This window comes from Amblyomma americanum, chromosome 4 (assembly GCF_052857255.1).
Source record: "Amblyomma americanum isolate KBUSLIRL-KWMA chromosome 4, ASM5285725v1, whole genome shotgun sequence".
Classification (NCBI taxonomy): domain Eukaryota; kingdom Metazoa; phylum Arthropoda; class Arachnida; order Ixodida; family Ixodidae; genus Amblyomma; species Amblyomma americanum.
This window is the reverse complement of record NC_135500.1, coordinates 48,698,933-48,717,685: the sequence shown is the minus strand read 5'-3', so window position 1 is coordinate 48,717,685 and position 18,753 is coordinate 48,698,933. Positions and strand designations below refer to the sequence as shown.

The 18,753-nt window shown below is 48.7% G+C and overlaps 1 protein-coding gene across 1 annotated transcript in view; it reads right to left on the bottom strand.

Moving 5' to 3' along the window:
• Positions 1-4,349: 4,349 nt before the first annotated feature.
• The window catches only part of LOC144130110 (uncharacterized), a 120,346-nt gene continuing 105,942 nt past the window's right edge, over positions 4,350-18,753 (bottom strand). Inside the window, exon 4 of the mRNA XM_077664126.1 lies at positions 4,350-4,781. Within this exon, the coding sequence (XP_077520252.1) occupies positions 4,391-4,781 (391 nt within the window). The 3' untranslated portion in view covers positions 4,350-4,390. The remainder of the gene's footprint in view (positions 4,782-18,753) is intronic.

Genomic DNA, 18,753 nt, shown 5'->3' with positions numbered 1-18,753 from the left:
CTGGCGTACGTGGTCAGGAGCTGACGTCGGAAGTCGGGCCACGTAGGCAAGGTAGCCTCAGGGTTCTCGAACCACGTGCGGATAGAGTCTTCAAGGCTGAAATACACGTTACGCATCTTGGTCGCGTCGTCCCAGCAGTTGAAGGTCGCTACCCGTTCATAGTGGTCCAGCCAGTCCTCGGCATCCTTGAACTAGCCACTGTGAAAGGGCTTAGGTGTTCGTGGGGACTGAAGGGTCAGATAGGTGGGGCTGGCCAAAGGTACAGTCACAGTCACAGTGGGCAGTCGCGTCCCCATGAGCGGAGTGAAAGTCGAGGGTGCGCCGTCACGAGAGAAGACCTCGGGGGACAGGCCTCGGATCCTCCGGCTGGCACGATGGACAGGGGTGGTCACAAGAGGCGGGCGCGTCGAGTCTTGCGCAGGAGAAGGAAGCATCGGTCGCACCTACACCAGCATCATGACCTGAGGAGCCGTGCAGGTAGGCGTCGGGGAGAACCCAAGACTGAGAGCTTTTTAATTAGAGAGCCAGGATCCAGGTAACAGAACCAGAGCGCCTCGAGAGCCGACCACCGCTTCGTCGTCATTTCGACTAAGTGTGGAGGCCACGCGGCGCGTTAGACACGTCACAATATCATTACTTTAAACCGTGTGCTCACGTCTGATTGTCTTTAACAATATTTCTTATTGTGTTTGGTTGTATTTCTAGCTTGCATTTTAGAGATTTCATTTTAGTTCATAGTTCGATTGGTTTATTCTTGATTGTAAATTGCTGTATGCTGTATTTTGCTGTGACTTTGCAAGTGATAGGTCATTCATTCCCTTTGTTTCTTGTTTCTGTTTGTTACTTATATATTTGTTTCCTGTTTCTAGCTGTTTTTATTGTCCCGCTGTTCTTGCTGTATTTTTGTTTTCGCCTCTTATGCTTTATGTTCGCGGTCACGTCTTTGTATGATACAGAGGCCTAGTTGATGCGTCTTTTTTCCTATCGCCTTGAAAGCTGAACTGCCTCACTTGATTGTCTTCCTTTGTAGGGAAATCAATTTACATTTGTGTGTGTGTGCACAGTTTACCAGCAAGAAGACCTTTTGGTTGTTCCTGGGTTCCGAAAATAAAGATTAATTGATTATTACTGTTGTGTGTGACATTATCAAAAGCACCTTTCATGCCAATGAACACAACAATGGTCATAGACCACTCTGCTTTGCTGCGTTTGACACAGTTGTTGTTGTTGTTGTTGGCAAGCCAATTCTGCTTCGTCCTTCTCGAAAGCCAGCGCGGCCGGAGGGTAAATTCCCCTATTGCTCAGGTCCCAGTTAAGGTTGGAAGGTACCATTTTCTAAATAAAGTTTTGGACGCGGCTTAGAAGTGCAATTCGGCAGTAGCCGTTCAAGCCAATTGACGGTTTTCCAGACATTAGGACAGATAGAACACGCGCATGCTTCCAGAAATTTTCAGGGCGGCCGGCCTCCCAGGAACAGTTGTAAATTCCGAGCAGCGGAGCCTTTGCCTTACTTCTTAGGTGAGAGAGGGCAGTGCAGCTAACAGCGTCCGGCCCCGGGTAGGGTCGTTTACTGGTTGCAGAATGTCAATGTTTGTTTCCAACGACAATCAGTGTATAGTAATTTTCTTTAGTCTGTCCCCAGAATGTGTCAACGGACTGAAGAAACAGAGAAACTCCACCTCTAGCGTGCCTGTACGCAACAGATAAAATGGTCCGTTACATCGTACAGTCAAGAATTCATGATCATTTCTGCGACGATTCCTTAAAGCAAAGAATGCAAGGGAAACCGCGAGCGCCTTCTCAGCGGCACCCAGCTGCATGCAGGAAAGGGAAAGGAAAATATAAGAAGCGTTCCGCCCCTTTTCAAGGAGGGGCCAGTCTAACTTCCGCCAGCAACATGCACTGTCGGTTAACGGGGCGCCTCTTCCCGCGATCTCCTCAGGGCCTCATCGGTGACCAATTTCGGCGGTCGCTTTCAGGCTCGTCCACTTGCAATACTATAACCATTTGTTATCAGAGAGAAAAAAAATACGTCTTTCTCTAGCAGCAGTATACCGCAGCCTATGTTCTCAGTACGGTTTAAACAGTGCGTTTCATAGCGAGACATAGGAAGTACTTCCTTATAATTGTGATACCAAGTTTCATTTATCGTAATGACGTCGCAACACAAGTTCAAGTTCTCAAGCATAGTTATTTCGTCTTCGTTTCTAGCACCCTGCGCGTTAATGATATTTTTAATGCCTTCCGGAAACTCTTGCTAAATCGTATACTGCAAGACTACTTGACGATTTTCCGCTCACATGTTACGATTGCGACTGATGCCTTGGTATGGGAAGAAAAGGCAGATGTACGCATTTTCTCCCAATCACTTGACTAGTTTCTTTCTCTGCATCTTCAAAATTTAAGGCCTATTCATTTGGCCGAGAATGTAGCGGTGGTTCTTGCTCGGCGCAAGATACCCAACTCTTTTTCCACGGTAATAATAGTTACGCACTCATTATCCCTATGCACTTCTCTGTATACACTGAATCGCCGCCATTTTGAATATTCAAATTTCTGACCTCCCCATCTGTCCAATCAGGTTTGTTTTGGGTTCCTGGACACGGGGGCTTTCTTTTAAATAAATCAGCTGATGCTTTAGCGAAGGCAGGCCTGTGGGGTGAGATCGTTGACCCCCTTCCAACCTGTGCGTTCATTACGGCGACATGGTTTCGTAGGTACACTTCAGTGAGAGAATTTGGCACGTCAGCACTTACTTCCTCGGACGCGTCCATTTTCAGCACCTCCTATTCCCCTGGAGGAGTAAATCTCGGCGATCACGCGACTGCGTTGCCGTGTGCCGCAGCTAAATGTTTACTTCTACAAGCCTCGTCTTGCGGTCTCCTCTCTGTGCCCGTATTGCGCTGAGGCGAAAACAGTAGAGCACTTTCTTCTCTATTATCGCTACTCATCGCTAAGGAGACAACTGTAAGAAGTTCCATTCCAGAAACTAAGTTTGCGCCTGTCTTCTGCGGTTGTTCTATCCCCTGGCGCTTCTATTTTTAGGCATACCAATGGGAGCGTTTGCACTGCCATTCAAAATTTTCTTCTAGAATTGAAACGCCTGCCACCATAAGTTTTTTAATGCCCCTCTAACCCATTATTTTGGTATTTCTTTTTTGCTATTCTTGTTTTTTCTTTCTTTCTTTTACTCTCTGCCTTTCGTAAATTTAAGCTTAGTAGAACCCTTTTATCACCCCCAACCACCTCTGTCATAGAAACTGAGTTGCCCAAATTTTTTTAGATCATCCCTTGCAGTTTGCAATACTGGTAGTCACCGCCTGGTTATGGCCAATCCTCCTTGTGGGTATGCGCCATTTCATGAGGCCAACAGCAACAACAACAGTGTGTAAGCAAGGAATGTTATAGCCTGTGTCAGAGTGCGATAAAAATGATTCATGTGACGGTACTTGGTTTCTGGGCATCGTCGCCGTCACTCTTGACTTCACATGTGTCGACTGGAGCTGTTTATTTAGTTCGCTGGTACTAGTTATCCCAACTCAGGACGTTGAACTTCTGCTAGAAAATATTTGCGCTTTATCCACGCGAAATTCTAGCTCATTTAATTTTTCCTGGCAACAGTCAATCATAGAGCCTCTTGGAACTGCAGACAAAGATGTTCATTTACTAGACTGGTAACTCTTCAGCTTGGCCAAAGTCTCTAGCAATTCTTGCTTTCTGCAAAACAGCAACGCGTTTTGATCGGTTGCGAACTGCACAATAAGGTGCTGGAATCGGGGGCCTTTCGCGGGAATACGATGACAAACATCTCTGTCGCTTTCTTTGATAGGCTCACCGACAGCTCTACCAACTTTTTCTAAAATTTCCGCCTACTTTTTATCGGGAACTCAGGAAAAATTTTTCACTTCAACATTTTTGTTACAGGAATGCTGCTCGAGGGCCGTAGTTATCTTGCCAATTTTTATAGGAAGTTTCTTTAATTGCTCATAGTGAGAAAAGGGGGCGTAATTCTGAGTCTTATGGTGCTGATTTTCTCTGTAACACCTATAACCCCCACCCCTAGACGACTGCTTACAGCATCCAGCACTGCCAACGCAGCACACCCATACATCTCACCATTACACCATACCTCACCTGCCACTCCGGATACCCGTCTTACAGGCATGGATGAGCGAGCTTGTGCAATTCTCGACGCACTCTGAATCCGCGTTCGCTATCCAGAAAAATTCTGGCTAAAAACCTCGAGCAGTCCGGACGCTAGTCCATGCCGCCAAGCGAAAATACTTCCTATCAGAGACTGCAAAGAACTCCTTTTAGAGCAGCGAAATTTCATTTGAAGCAAACAAACGGCGGCGGCTCCGTGGTATGCCGTGTGCTGGCAGACGGCGGTTCACGCTTCAAGAAAAGTGTCAGTATCCGGTGGACCATTCTTGTTGGCGCTGGGGTCACAGGCATCCCTACAAGCGTCCCGAGTGCTGAACCTGTTTGCCCCGGCCAAGCAGCGGCGGGACGCCTCGGCTGCAGCCACCGTCGGAAGGCAGCGAAGCGATTGGCCCCGGCCGAAGTCGGTGGCGAAGAACGGAAATCTGAGCTGCCGGGAGTTGCAGGTTGCGGGCGCAGGCACCGGGCAGGAGGCGCCGTGCCGCCGCACGCAGTTATCCTGGCACTGGTCTACAGTGGCGAACAGCTGGCCGCTCGGGCACTTGCCCGAAGGGAAGTACCAGAGGCGGCAGGCATGGCCGTCGAAGAACCACAGGTTGCTGCCGTTTATCACGTCATCCCTGCACGGAACACATTGATTTCACTGACAGAAGCCACTTACTTTTCTCATGTCCGCGAAGGATGGCTACGTAATCTCTATTCATAGACCGCCTCAGTAAAGACCAACTTGGCGTTCTTTTCACGCAGCTTTTCGGGTAGTGATTTTGCAATCGCGGGTTCATAAGCATTAATGGCCTGTAAACTATACTGCGAGAATGATTATGGGCGACGTGGTGATAAAAAAAAGTTTCACTTGGCAAAGCGGCGCATGGGCTACGAGAGACGTCGTAGTTGTAAGCTGCGGATCAGTGTCTGCCAGCCGAAATTTATTAACGTGCACTTGACAGAACACAGGTGGCGTTGCATTTTGGCTTCCTTGAAATATGGCTGCCGCGGCAGGAATTCGTTGCCGCAACCTTGAACTCAGCAGCCGAATGTTATGGCCACTGCTATGGTCCTTAACAGCTACGATGCGAAAAAAAGCGTCCTTAAGTAGGCGCGCCGCTGATATAGTGGAGCTCTCTCTCAGAGTAGCAATAACGGTCGGCAAACCGGCTTAGCTGTCATCTATTTCTTTCGGTGTTTTGCGCTGCTGTGTATTGCTATTTGCAATCGTGCTCTCTGCATCGGCCATCGTGCTCTCTGCACGAGAGCACTAGGCTGCAACAGACTATCGCGCTATGCATTGCACATTGCCGTCTTCATCAACTTCCATCTGCGGCGCGAACAGGTCAGATCAACTTAACCTCGATCAGAGCTTAACCTGAGTCTAATATCGCAGCCAGACGTGCTGATGACCCATCAAAGTAAAACCATGAACCAATCAGGATAAACATACTTTCTCACGTCTACTATATTTACTACGTTAAAACCTTACTATTTTTTTGTTCAACTGCGTGTCTTCTGTTAAGATATAATTATCGCAGTGCATAATTTTCTGGTGCACAAGTAGCAGTGTACCTGTAAGTTTCATTGGATCTAGATGGTTTAGATTGAGGAAAACGGCGGTTTGTTTTTTCACGCACAGATAATTTTGACACTGTTAGATGTGCGTTCTGTTAGCAAGATTCAACAAAAATGGTAATGATGAGGTTGCAGAAACGCAGAACGGCATAACTCAGGACTTGTTTTCGCTTCATAGAAAACGGTGTGAAGTTTGAAATGGCGGCGGCAAATAACAGAAGAAAATGCTCTATATTCAAGCGATTGCGAAGTATTAAGAGCGGTAAGGTTGAATCAAGTGCACAGACTACTTACTCAAACAGTGCGCACACTATAAATTAACTTTTCGTACAGTTAACCTCTCCAGGTTTCTTTTCCTTCGAAGATTGCAGCATGGTTTGCCTACTTGTTGCCATTGCCTAAAAGATTTATTTTCTGAGTTCATATGCTAGTATTTAGTAAAGCGTTCCTCTGAGGCAATTTGTCCTCACTTCGTGCTAGAGGTTTTCAGCTGTTTTCGGTTGTTCAGCAAGAAACAAGACCTGCATTGCCACGATGCTTCGTGGCACGCCCATATTTTCTCATGGAACTCTAATATCCAAGTAGAAGCAGGAACGATCATGGGGTCTTCCGTGCACTCTGCAAGTTTGATGCATATCATTGGCGAGAAGAAACCTAAAAGTCGTCACATCCCTGCTCTAAAATCGATAGAAAGTCACAAGTTAGTGAATGCATAAAACATCAGCAGCCCTGCAGCATACCATTCTTCATATTTTCAAGCTATAGGCTGCGTTGCGCCAAAAACATGATCGCACAGCAAAAGCTTCCATGAGCTTCCCACGCGAGCGGCCGGTCCGCTCGCCAATGTTGGATTGATGAATGGATAGATGGATGGACGGACAGATGGATGGATGGATGGATGGATGGATGGATGGATGGATGGATGGATGGATGGATGGATGGATGGATGGATGGATGGATGGGTGGGTGGGTGGGTGGGTGGGTGGGTGGGTGGGTGGGTGGGTGGGTGGGTTGGGGTGTACGGATGGATGGACGGACGGACGGATGGACGGCTGGGTGGGTGGTTGGATGGATGAGTAAGTGAGTGGGGTGGTGGGTGGATGGAAGGATTGAGCGTCCCCTTTGAAACGGGATGGTGGCAGTGGCCACCATGCTCAGCTTTTTTAATATTTATTCTTTTAACTGCGTTTTAAGTTTAAAATTCACCATTTTCTTTGAAAACTTCTTCCTACACTTCTAACGTTATGTCACCTCTCTGCTTTTCAGTCACAAATCTTCCAGTCGCTATCTGCTAATTTCCACCGCAGATTTATTAACGTGAGAATTGTTATCTCTAAACCCTAGGGCCTCCGAAAGAGTGACTGTGCCTGCATCTACATCGTGATGGATACCATCACATTCAAATATGGCTCTATTGTTTCTACCGATTAACCACACACAGCAATTGTGTCACCATTGTTAAATTTCGTTTGGTAGCTGCGCGTTTTAAGACACCCTGACCTAGCTTCGAAGAATAGGACGCTGCCTCTTGAGTTATCCTAAAACGCTTCCTTCCTGATTTGCCATTTCCAGTGTCGATGTAGTTCCACACTACGCTTCTTTTCCATCGAATTGATCAAATTTTTACCGTTGTGTTTTTAACCTGTCGTTAAATGCTTTCTTTCTCCGTCCTCGCGGCCGGCATACCTACTGATTAGCTTCCTAGTTTTTTTCCGCCATTGAGAGTCAACGCTATTTCTGTATAGGTATTTAAATGCCTTGGCTGCCTACGTCTTATCGTCCAGTTTCCTCACATGTTCCTCATATACTGTTTTACTCTGAGCTTCGAGGGCTTCGAACGATGCCCAGCCCATATCCCCATGTACTGCCTTGTTTGTGGTTTTCCCGTGGGCACCTAGTGCAAATCATCCAACAGCTCTCTGCTTTAATTCTAATCTTGACCGAACTTCCGCTGTTAATCGCAGAACCGCATTCCCGAAAGCAAGCCCCGGCACCACTATTCCTTTCCAAATACCTCTGAGTACTTCATACCTGTTGTATCCCACAATGTCCTATGTTTTATTATCTCGACATTTCTTCGGCCATTTGTTATAAAAGACTGTTCGTGCTTTTCCGTATACATCTGATCTTCGTTTACCCATAGCCCGAGACATTTGTATTCGGCCACTCGGGGTATTTCATGGTGTATTGTAGGCACCTGATTAGTTGTATCGTTTGAAAATAATCACGCCTGACTTAGTTGCGCAAAACTTGAAACCTAGAGTGCCTCCTTCGCCCCCACAGCAATCAACCAGAATTTGAAAATCTTCCTGGCTATCTGCCAATAGTACAATATCGTCTGCATACTTCTAAAACAGGAGTCGTTGCTCAACGACCTGTCCGCCTAGTCTATACGACAGATTATACCCTAGATTTCTTCCTTTCAGCCTTCTTTCCATATTTGTCATATAAAGCATGAACAGCAGCGGTGATAGAGGACAACCTTAACTTAATACTTTGGGTACCTCGACTCTTGTCGTACTCTTAATCCTTTCCCATGTTGTTTCAACCTTATTTTCTCGATATATTGCGCGTAGAAAATCAATTACCTCACGACCGACACCTTCATCTTTTAATGTTCCACAGGAGTTCCATTTCACAATATCGTATGCACCGTTTATGTCCAGGAAGGCTGAATACAGAGGTCTGTTTTCCGCCTTAGCTATTTCTATGCAGGAGGGGTAGGGTGACAGCGCCACCATCGTGCAACGGCGGCATACAGAAAAAAAACCGCTCTGCGCAGGCCGTACAAAGCGCGCGTCGCCGTTGCTCGAGTACGGCCGAAGATTGAGAAGAAATATTGCCAGGAATCTTTATACACTTTCCTTGTTCATTTTTCAGAAGTGCAGACACGCGGCTTTATCACTTTGTGATACAAGACGCGACCAGATTTATTTCGATTGGTCGCATCCAGGCACAGCCGATTCTAGGTTGTTCCAGACGGTTGTAGTTACTTTGCAGGCCGCACTTCTAAAGTTCGCTATGGGTTGTAAATTGAGCACGGCCTAGAGCGGCGGGAATTTTCTCTTCGACATCCACCGAGTGTGCTTGTTGCTTTCGCCGCCGATTCAGTTCATTGTGGGAGCAGGTCCTCCCAATAAACATTTCACTTTTGGAAGACCTTTTCGCTGTCTTCCTCACTGCCTGGATTCCTGTCCCCACTACGCGACATGTGGAGGAGGTGTTAGCAGATGTCCCCGTCAACCTCGACCCTAGGGAGCCGGCAAAGCAGCCAAAGCTGTCTCAGTGAAGCACATCACGAGAAAGCCACAGAAGCCGTCCCAACCAAAGACAAAGTGCGAAGCAGCCGTCCTCACCAAACGCGTCCACCTAAATACGAACTACTACCGGACCGCACGTGAGCCAAAAAGGACCCCAAAGCGCCGAAGTCAACCATGCCTACGACACCGGCCCCGATTATTTTGCACCAGCCCCGACTTCCGCCTACGTTCAACGGTTCACCGGGCGAGGAACCTGAAGAATGGCTGGACCAATTTGAGCGTGTCACCGTATTCAACAGTTGAGATGACAAGAGCCATGTTTTCTTCGCCCTGGGAGGCCCAGCCAGAATTTGGTTTGGAAACCACGAAGCTTCTATGGCGATGTGGGAATCATTCAAACGAGAGTTCCTTAAGACATTCACAAGCATAGTCCGGAAAGAAAGAGGGCAGTTGATTCTGGACTCACGCAAGGAGCATCCGAATGATAAAGTGACCGCATGTCCAGAAGGCATGAAACACCTATTTGGACGTGCCGATCCTGACGCGACAGGAGAGAAGAAGCCGGAACTTTTGATTCATAGTGCTAAAGAGGCACTTTTCGGTGGTCTGACCAGTAGTCTGCCGAAGACCATCGCTGAATTCACCAGCAAAGCAGCCACCATTGTTAAAACCTTGAAAGCACGGACCCGAAATTTCCCCCAACAGCTCCAAGGAACCTCAACAACCCTCTCGGATGGCACAGCATTCGGAGGCAACCTGCGGGATGTCATCCGCGAAATTGTGCGGTAAGAGCTGCGTCGCCTGTTACCGTCTTCCAACCAGCCTCAAGTTGCGACCCTTGAGGAAATCGTTCGCGAAGAAGTCCAGCATGCGCTTGGCTCCTCGTAAACGATGTCTCCACCTGAAGCTCTAGCCTTGACCTACACCGCTGCAGTACGCAGTCCTCAACCGCAACGACACACCCTAAGTCCGAGTCTTTGACGTGAACGAGCTGTTCCCGAACACCGCCCCTCAGGCTACCAACGCGGCTCAATCCCCAGGAAATGCGACACCTGGAGGACTTTTGACAACAGCCCATTGTACTTTCATTGTGGTGAATCCGGCCATATTGTTCGGCACTGCCCGTACAGACGCACCGGCTTGCGCGGTTTCGCCATGGACGTCCCACGATCGATCCCCGGCCACCGACCACGGGAAACCGATAACTACCTGCGGAGAGGGGAGTACCTGCCGTCAAGCCGTCTGTCCCACTCCCCGCCTCTGTCCACCACACGTTTTGCGCGCCTGGCCGAAGCTATGCAGCGGCTGTTCGCAGGAGCTCCCCAGCCACCCAGGGAAAACGAAAGACAGCAACGTTTGGAGGTGAGGCGGCTCACCAGCGAAACGACGCAGATCCTCCACCGACCACGACGTACGAAGACGCCGTGCTCACGACGCCAGCGCCGCATACAAACAACTCGACTTCGACACGATCCGTCTTCGTAATGATGCTGCCATACAGAAAAGCCCCGACGACACGCCTTACTTATGGTTCGCACGCTCGACGAAGCGGTGACCCGACGCCGATGACTTGCAACGCAACAGGCAGGACATCTGGCTTGGAAGTGGCTCTTGATGAACGGAAAGTTACCGCTCTACACTGTAAATATCGTGGGGTTTACTTGGGGAGATAAATAGTTCCTCCCCGCTTAATCGGGCTGACACAGTTAAAAACCGCCAGACTCCACACCGTGATCGCGTACGCTACCGAGCGCTCGCCGACCACGGCGGGCCTTGCTCTCAGGGAACAAAGGAACGACACCTTCTCTGACACAAACATGCATTTATTGCTACAACAACAATAACACCAGCTAGCAACAAGATATGCTAATGAATCTTGGTCGTGCGACTCACCAGCACAGTTCCGAGCGAATCTTCGCCCGCACTAGGGCAAGGGATATACTCCGAGGCCGGACAGGACAAGATACGGTCTTCCAGCCGCTTTCTCGCAGCGGAGACGCGAGCGACACGTCCGCTCGCACCGACAATCCCAGCCGAACAGCCTCATGCCCTCTCCCGCGCGTGGGCTGCAAGCAGTCTCTCGCGCTGCGACGCTGGCGCCCTCTCTTGCTAGTTGATGTAACTGACAAGGGAATGCGTTCCTCCTCGAGGCGAGGCTGCTGCTGCACGGTGCCTCGCGGGAAAGCAAACATAAGGGACTGCTGGGCAGGTGCCCACAGTATAAATGAACCCTAATAGGAGTACAAATGGCTACCGTTCGCTTTTAAACTCCTTATCGAAAATGTTAACACCAGCTTTAAGTGGTAAAAATGAGGAAATCGTCCTTTTTTACTGCTATTACAAAATCAAGGACTAAAATAAAGCATTCACATGGTTTTACTGCTTTTCCACACAGGAGTAAATCAGCCTGAATATTCCTTCAATCCATTTAAACACTCCTTAGCGTCTGCCCGCAGCCTAGCGGTAGCTGCCCGTTTGGTGCACTGGCAGGTGACGACGCCGGCTCTCTCGTCGCTGCTTTTGCTCGCTTCTCGCCTCTGCTCTTGCTGCTTCATGCACGTTTGTCACGATACAAGGCGCCGGATCGCCGCCGCCTTGCGCAGCAATGTGCTTCACAGACTCGGCCTCTGAAGCCTCCAGCTTGTTCGCGGAACGCTTGGTGCATCTACCGCGACGGTTGTCCGCGCGAGGCTTAGCAAGCCTAGCTCAGTTGAGCCAACATTGCGGTGTGTGGCGCGTCTACCTCCCTCTCCGCAGCCACCAGCTTACGATCGCTTTATTACCGCAAGCCCACGCGTCGTTGCGACAGTGCGCAAGGGCTGCGCAAGGGCCGAACAATGGGGTGCATGGATGCCTCCGCCTGTGCGCAGGAAGTTGGTCAACTTACACTTTTTTACGCACGAGTGGATGGTCGCGTCACGCTATTGGCTGCTGTCTTGTGACGTAGCAGCGCAGCGGTGCCAGGCCACGCCTCCTTAGCAAGCTGGCCTCCCGCAAAGCGGAGTGGAAAACCAGACATAGTAGGTGGTAGGTATGCCGAGAAACACATAATATTGGCGCATGTAACTATTACGAGTGTTGACAGCGACTTCGAGCTTCACCGTGTGCAACAGCGGCAAGCGGCTCAAAACAAGGGGAACAGAAACATACGTAAGCTCCTAGCCAAACAGAATAGAGATATCGAGGAGCACGCGCTGAACTTAACCAGACAAAACTGGGGTAGTATCTGCGAGCAGATGGACCGCAGAATCAGCAAAGCCAACACGTGGAAAATTCTCAGACATCTCTTAGACCCTGACAAGACCATGTATGAGGCACGACAACTACAGAAACTCGTATATAAATACGAAGGCACTAGCGATCAACTAATCTCTGAAGTGAGGGACAGGTACTTGAGGTGCACACCACCCACACCCCTCCCCGAGTACAAGGGCGCAGAGAATCCTCTTCTAGATGGGCCCATCACCATCGGAGAGGTTAGGGCGGAGTTGAACAGCCTCAGAACTAAAACTGCGGCAGGTCCAGACAGAATCAGCAATCGCATGCTGAGGAATTTGGATGATGCATCAATTAGAAACCTAACAGCGTACATGCAGGAATGTTGGGACAAGGGCCGAATACCACCTTCGTGGAAAGAGGCCAACCTAGTCCTTATTCCAAAACAAGGTAAGAAACTAAGTCTCGAAAACCTGAGGCCCATTTCGCTTACCTCATGTGTAGGTAAGCTAATGGAGCACGTTATTCAAACGAGGCTAAACAGATTCCTAGAAGACCAAAAGCTTTACCCCGACACAATGATCGGATTCAGGACACATCTTTCTGCATGCGATGTTATGCTTCAACTTAAAGAACAAGTGCTAGACAACGAAACAGCTGATACCAGAGTAATAGTCGGCCTTGACGTGGCCAAAGCTTTTGACAACGTTGACCACGCAGCCATACTAGAACGCTTAGAAACTCTAAATGTAGGGGGAAAGGTATACAACTACGTGAAGGACTTTCTTTCAAACAGAACAGTTACTATCAGCCTAGGAGGGAAGGAAGAGAAAGGCATAAGGCTGGGCAACAAAGGTACTCCCCAAGGCTCGGTCCTATCACCGACACTCTTCAATATTGCAATGATTGGCTTACCACAGAAATTGACGCGTATAGAAGGGCTCAACCACACAATATACGCGGACGACCTCACCCTCTGGGTTACCAGAGGCAGTGACGCGCACATCGAAGGTACCCTCCAAAGAGCGATCGAGGAAATTGAGTCGTACCTAAAACAAGTAGGACTCAAATGTTCTGCCGAGAAATCTGATGCGCTCTTCCTCGGCCCACAAAAGAGACGAACAAAGCCCCATGAACATGGGATAACGCTAACGGTAAACGGGGACAAAATACCATCAGTGGAGATGATTAGAGTACTGGGTCTTAGGATACAGACAAACGGTAAGAACACCGAAACGATACGAAAACTCGAATCGAGTGTAAGCCAGACGTGTAGGCTACTCAAAAGAATAGCAAATAAACACGCGGGAATGAAGGAGACGAACCTCTTAAGACTAGTTCAGTCATTTGTAATCAGCAGAATCACATACGTGGCACCATACCTACGGCTAGCCAAAGCAGAAAAAAACAAGATTGAAATCCTAATTAGGAAAGGCGTCAAAACCGCTCTGGGCCTCCCCCCGTACACATCCACCCAGAAAATTCTGAACATGGGGATTTCAAACACCCTAGACGAGCTCATTGAGGCTACCAGAGTAGCGCAACAACAACGACTTCTACGCAGCCATTCGGGGCTAAAAATACTAGAAAAGCTAGGCTTCGAACCTCGAGCGCGGCTCAAACACACGGAGAATATCCCAACAGACATAAGGAACAAAATCAGAATCCCACCACTCCCAAGGAATATGCATCCGGTACACCATGGGGGTAGGCGAAAGGACAGAGCGAAAGCTCTGCAGAAAAAATTTGCCAATAGACAGGACGTGGTTTGCACGGACGCGGCGGAATATGAAGGCAGAACGGGTTTCGTAGCCCTGGCGACCAGGGAGGGCGGAGACCGAGTCTCGTGCTGCAGCACCCAACAGAGTGATGTAACAGCGGCTGAGGAGGTAGCCACTGCGCTGGCTTTAACTCAACGGAATGTTAGGGTGATTATAACAGATTCCAAATCGGCTATCCGCAACTACAACGCAGGCAGGGTATCTGTCGAAGCAGTCAAAATTCTCACAGCCGGCCCGACACCGGCAGAACTAATTAACCTTGTTTGGACTCCGGCCCACGAGGGCCTCCGGGGAAACGAGACAGCGCACGCATTGGCCCGAGGACTCACACACCGGGACCCCAATGCGGTCGCGTCGAGTAGAGAGTCCCTTCAGACGAGCGAGGAGCTGAACACGTACCAAGATATTCTTAACCATTACAGATTAGGAAGACAGACATTACCTGGAGCATGCAAGGGCCTCAGCAAAAAGGAAGAGGTCATATGGAGAAAGTTACAGGCGGGAGTTTTTCCGAACCCACTCGCACTAAGCAGATGGCATCCGGCGATCCAAGACCCCAGGTGTAAACAGTGTAATGAAATAGGAGACATGATCCACATGGTGTGGACATGCCCTAGCCACAACGAACCAGACAGGAATATAGAGTCCTGGGAGGCTTTAATGGCCAGCCAGAAAGAAGAGGAAGAAAAAAAAGTCATCCGTCTGGCCCTGGACACCGCTGAATCCCAAGGGATCCCAGCCTGCTGAAAGGGGAGGAAGATGACGGCGGTCAAGACTCGTCTTTTTCGCCCTCTGATTCCTTGACGGGTGCAAATAAAGTTATTTCATCATCCCAACTTGTTTTGTCGCCGTCTACACCGAGTCGACCGAGCGGCCTTCAAACCTACGCTGTGTACGCAAAACGTAACAGTTCCGGCGTCGCGAAGTGTTTATTTGAAACCGTTTGTGACATAGAAGTGTTCGTTATTCGAGCGAGGAACTTCACGAACAGCAGCGAGAAGCAGCTCCCCAGGGTGAATTTCCTGTGCATACACAAGCTTCACAGCTCAGTGGCAAGTGTCAGTGTAGTGAAAGTGATTGCAGTCGGAACGAGTGCTTTTGCGTCAGTCAGTGATATCGCCTGCAATTATAATTACGTTTAAAGAGCTTACTACGCACGCCTTGTTTTCCGAATGCTGAAATGAACTTAGAGCTGTACAGTAGATCCTGGTTCGAGTGCACGCGTGGGTATTGAGTTTGAGAGCTGCCGCGAGTGCGACGTGGCGAAATGAACTTCGAGCTCCACTGCTAGTCGCATTCGTTGCAGCGGTTGCAGTGATCGCGAGCGCAAGTCGTTGTGCTGCGGCGTGGCCAACACCGATATCGATCGTACTTCGTGTGTACTGTGTTAGACAAACGCCGTCAGGGCGACAAGACCATTCTGAAACTTGTGTTTTGCTCATGTGAAACGACCACAGCTGCACGGCCGTTGGGCTGTTTTCTGTCGGGACTACAGAAGCGTCGCCAACATTCTGCGGCATTCGGCTCCATAAAGTGCAATTTGCGACTATGAGTGGCCGGATTACGATGGTATGCCAGCGGCACTGTGAAATCTTTGTGGAAACATCAGTGTGAATGGTAGCTCTCACATCTGGAGCGTCTTTTATTATTTCCTGCCGGCTAAGCGGGGCCCATATCTGCAATAAATGCGTGAGAAATTGAATGAGTCTAACTTCCCCTGTACGTTATCATGGTCTGAGCCAAAGCAGTAGTGTTAAGCTTGGGTTGTAACATGTTATCACCAGATCAGGAACACTTATGTACGAACAAAACCATTGTCGCAACTCAATCACCGGTGTTTCACAATGCAGAAGTCTCTAATAAGGGTCCATAGTGTAGCTCTTTTACATGAGCATTTCATTTTGCCTGATGCCGGAAAAGTAAAAGACCACAGTAGATGCTTAGGCTTCTCAAAGCAAGCAACTCATATACAGTTGTGCCTAATTAATATGAACACTTTGGTTCTAGATCAGAACTATATAGGGAGTCTTCCATAACAGCGAGTTGTGATTAAAAAGGAAAAGTACTTTCAGTAAACTGCTGTGATTACAATTTTTTTGTTTAGCAGCGTGAAGTGAAGTTGGATTTTAGACAGATGCTTGCAATATTAATTGCATTATCGTAGTTGCCACGGCTATTGGTAAAAATCAGCGATCTCGAGATGCTCCGTGAGCCACGACAATCGGGATAGAAACTGCACTCCTTGAATCAGCACCTGATCCCAAAATTATTGTTGCATTCACTACAGTGCTGTCGCCGAGGTGCTCACAGCTCGGCTTTATTGGTGCCGAAGAGTTGTTAACTAGCGCTTCCTAAATAAGCTGTACCAGCTTGTGTGAGACATTCTCGAATCCTTTAGAAGCATATGTCATCAATGCACATGCACACATTCGTATGCTGCGTTCATTTACTTGTGACTGCCTGCAATGAACATCATTTGCCTGCTGGATGAAGGCGATGTTAGGCCTAAGAGAATGCATTTGTCAGAAATGTAGACTTCTTCCTATATTTCCTTCGCCTTCATTGCATTTGCTGCATTTCTAAATTTTGTTGCGAAAGCAACACTACGCCAGCCAGCCAGCTCGGCTCATCGCGTGGTCGCACTTCATCTGTATGCCGAGGCCCACGAAAGGCCTTGAGCCGGCTTTGCCTAGCAACACCACAGCCGCGTTCCAACAGATGGCGCCGTCGTCGACGCCGCTGCCGTCGCTCCACCAGGGGCTAGATTACGCAACTGTGACAAATTCTATCACAAGTTATTCACAGTGGCGTCAAAATGACGACACGATGAGACGTCATCACGTGACGCAACGAGGAATGAGCCAATTACAGCCGGGCAGTGCCCCGAGAGCATTCGAGGGACCGTCTGCTTATTTTTTTTGTAAAAAGAAAGAAGAAATAAGCAACGATGAGAATAACTAATATTTTATTTTGTCAAAACATTGTGTTTAAAGTTCGAAAATATTAAGGAAAACGAAAAGCTTTCGAAGTTGTGCTATTATATTGACAGGTCGGTAACTTTCGGTGCCGCGGGGGTGTGCTGACGGCAGTAAAAAGGCCGCTTTGCACTAAAGCAGCTGTTTCATGCCGTGTTGTTGTTTTTTTGCGCGGCGTCTGGAATCGAGCTACAGTGCGGCTGACCGAAGTGCGCAGAAAATTTTCAACGAATGCACTGAAGGCTACTGACTACCGAGCGAACTTGCAAGAGGCGCTTGGTACGAAATCGACGAAGACAACTTGTTGAAGTCTTTGCTGTTCGGTTCTTTCGATCGATGACAAAAAAGGCAAGCTATAACTCGCCCGCATTTACATCTGATGAAGGAACCGAGCAGATTCCGAAACGCTGTTTTTCTTTTTTTGTTGGTATTCTTTCTCACTTAAATTCTTTTTCCAACCAGAAAGACCTGTGTCGAATGTTTTCTTTTGAACTCCGGCCACGAATGTGAGGGCAAAGCAGAACAGAAGACCAGTGGGGGTGGGAAGTGGGAGGGGTCTGGAGGTAGCGTTCTATTCGTACCAATGCCAACGAAATTACAATAAAGCTTCCCTACCCCTGCTATAATAGTGACCCTTGTCTTGCCTTTGACATGTGCACAGAAAGACGACGCCCTCAAATTGCGCGGCTGCGCGTTATCCCAGCAAGGAAATTGCATGCAAGCTTACACTGCGTATGTGCAAAGCGCTGTCTTGTTTGCATATCCTGATTTCAATAATTGCTTTTAATCTGGTGCTGGAAACGCGTGAGTAACCTTCTGACAAGCGAAAAAAAATTATATCACAATACCCCTTTCAGTGCAGGAAAGCAGTCAAAGGCAGTACGAATGCGTAAGTGCCTCAGTAAGACGCTTTTCTTTTTGCAGTTTTATGCTTCATGGAGAAAAAAGTTCCCGATCGACGCTGCTTTCCATTCGCCTACGAAAGCGGCTCTCTCTAAATTGTGATACCCTGAAAACTGCGTTCAGCCGCTGTCATGCGACAGGGTACACATTGGCTACTATGCTCTATACTAGCTAATCCTTTGCAACGAAAAACTTTTTAACTTCAACAACACCTATCCTAATGAAAAGTGTACTGTGAATTGCTTTTGTGAACTTGACTTTAACTCAATTGAACCACCTCATACTTCAAGCTTAGAGGTGTAATTGGTTTCATGCGCTTATGTTTTCTTCTCTTTTTTCACAAGGAGCCTCCTTTGATGTCGTTAATTTTAACCAGCGATAGCATAACATGTCTGTATGTTTGTCACAGACCAGCGGGACATGGCCCATTGGGCGAGAGCAGAGGAGAGGGCTCACGTAGAGCAGTAACAGGGTCGCAGCACGGATGCTTGGGGGGGGGGGGATCCGTCGAGGTCTTGGAGCTCGGCCATCGGCAAACCATTCGAACATTGGAGTTCTAAGGAAGCGTGGCGACTTCAAGGATGGTGCTGCAGATGCGCTGGTTGCCACAACTCGAGCGTGCAAGCCTGGCTGACTCAGCGACGGCTCTCACGGAAGACATACGTCTTTTGCGCTCTCTCCTGCACTCCCTAAGGCGCGGCTATCCGGCACCCTCTGGGGACCTTTTCCGGTTACGGCGTCGCCCCTGCCCTGTCGTCCCCGCTTGGAGAAACTAACAGAAAGCGTCCCGATGATTGGGAGGGAACTGTGTGCTGGCCGCCGGCCCGTCCGGGTTACCGGGAGCTGGCGGACAGTCGGGAGAAAATAGGCAGCAAAAGAGGTTGGGTGGTGTGT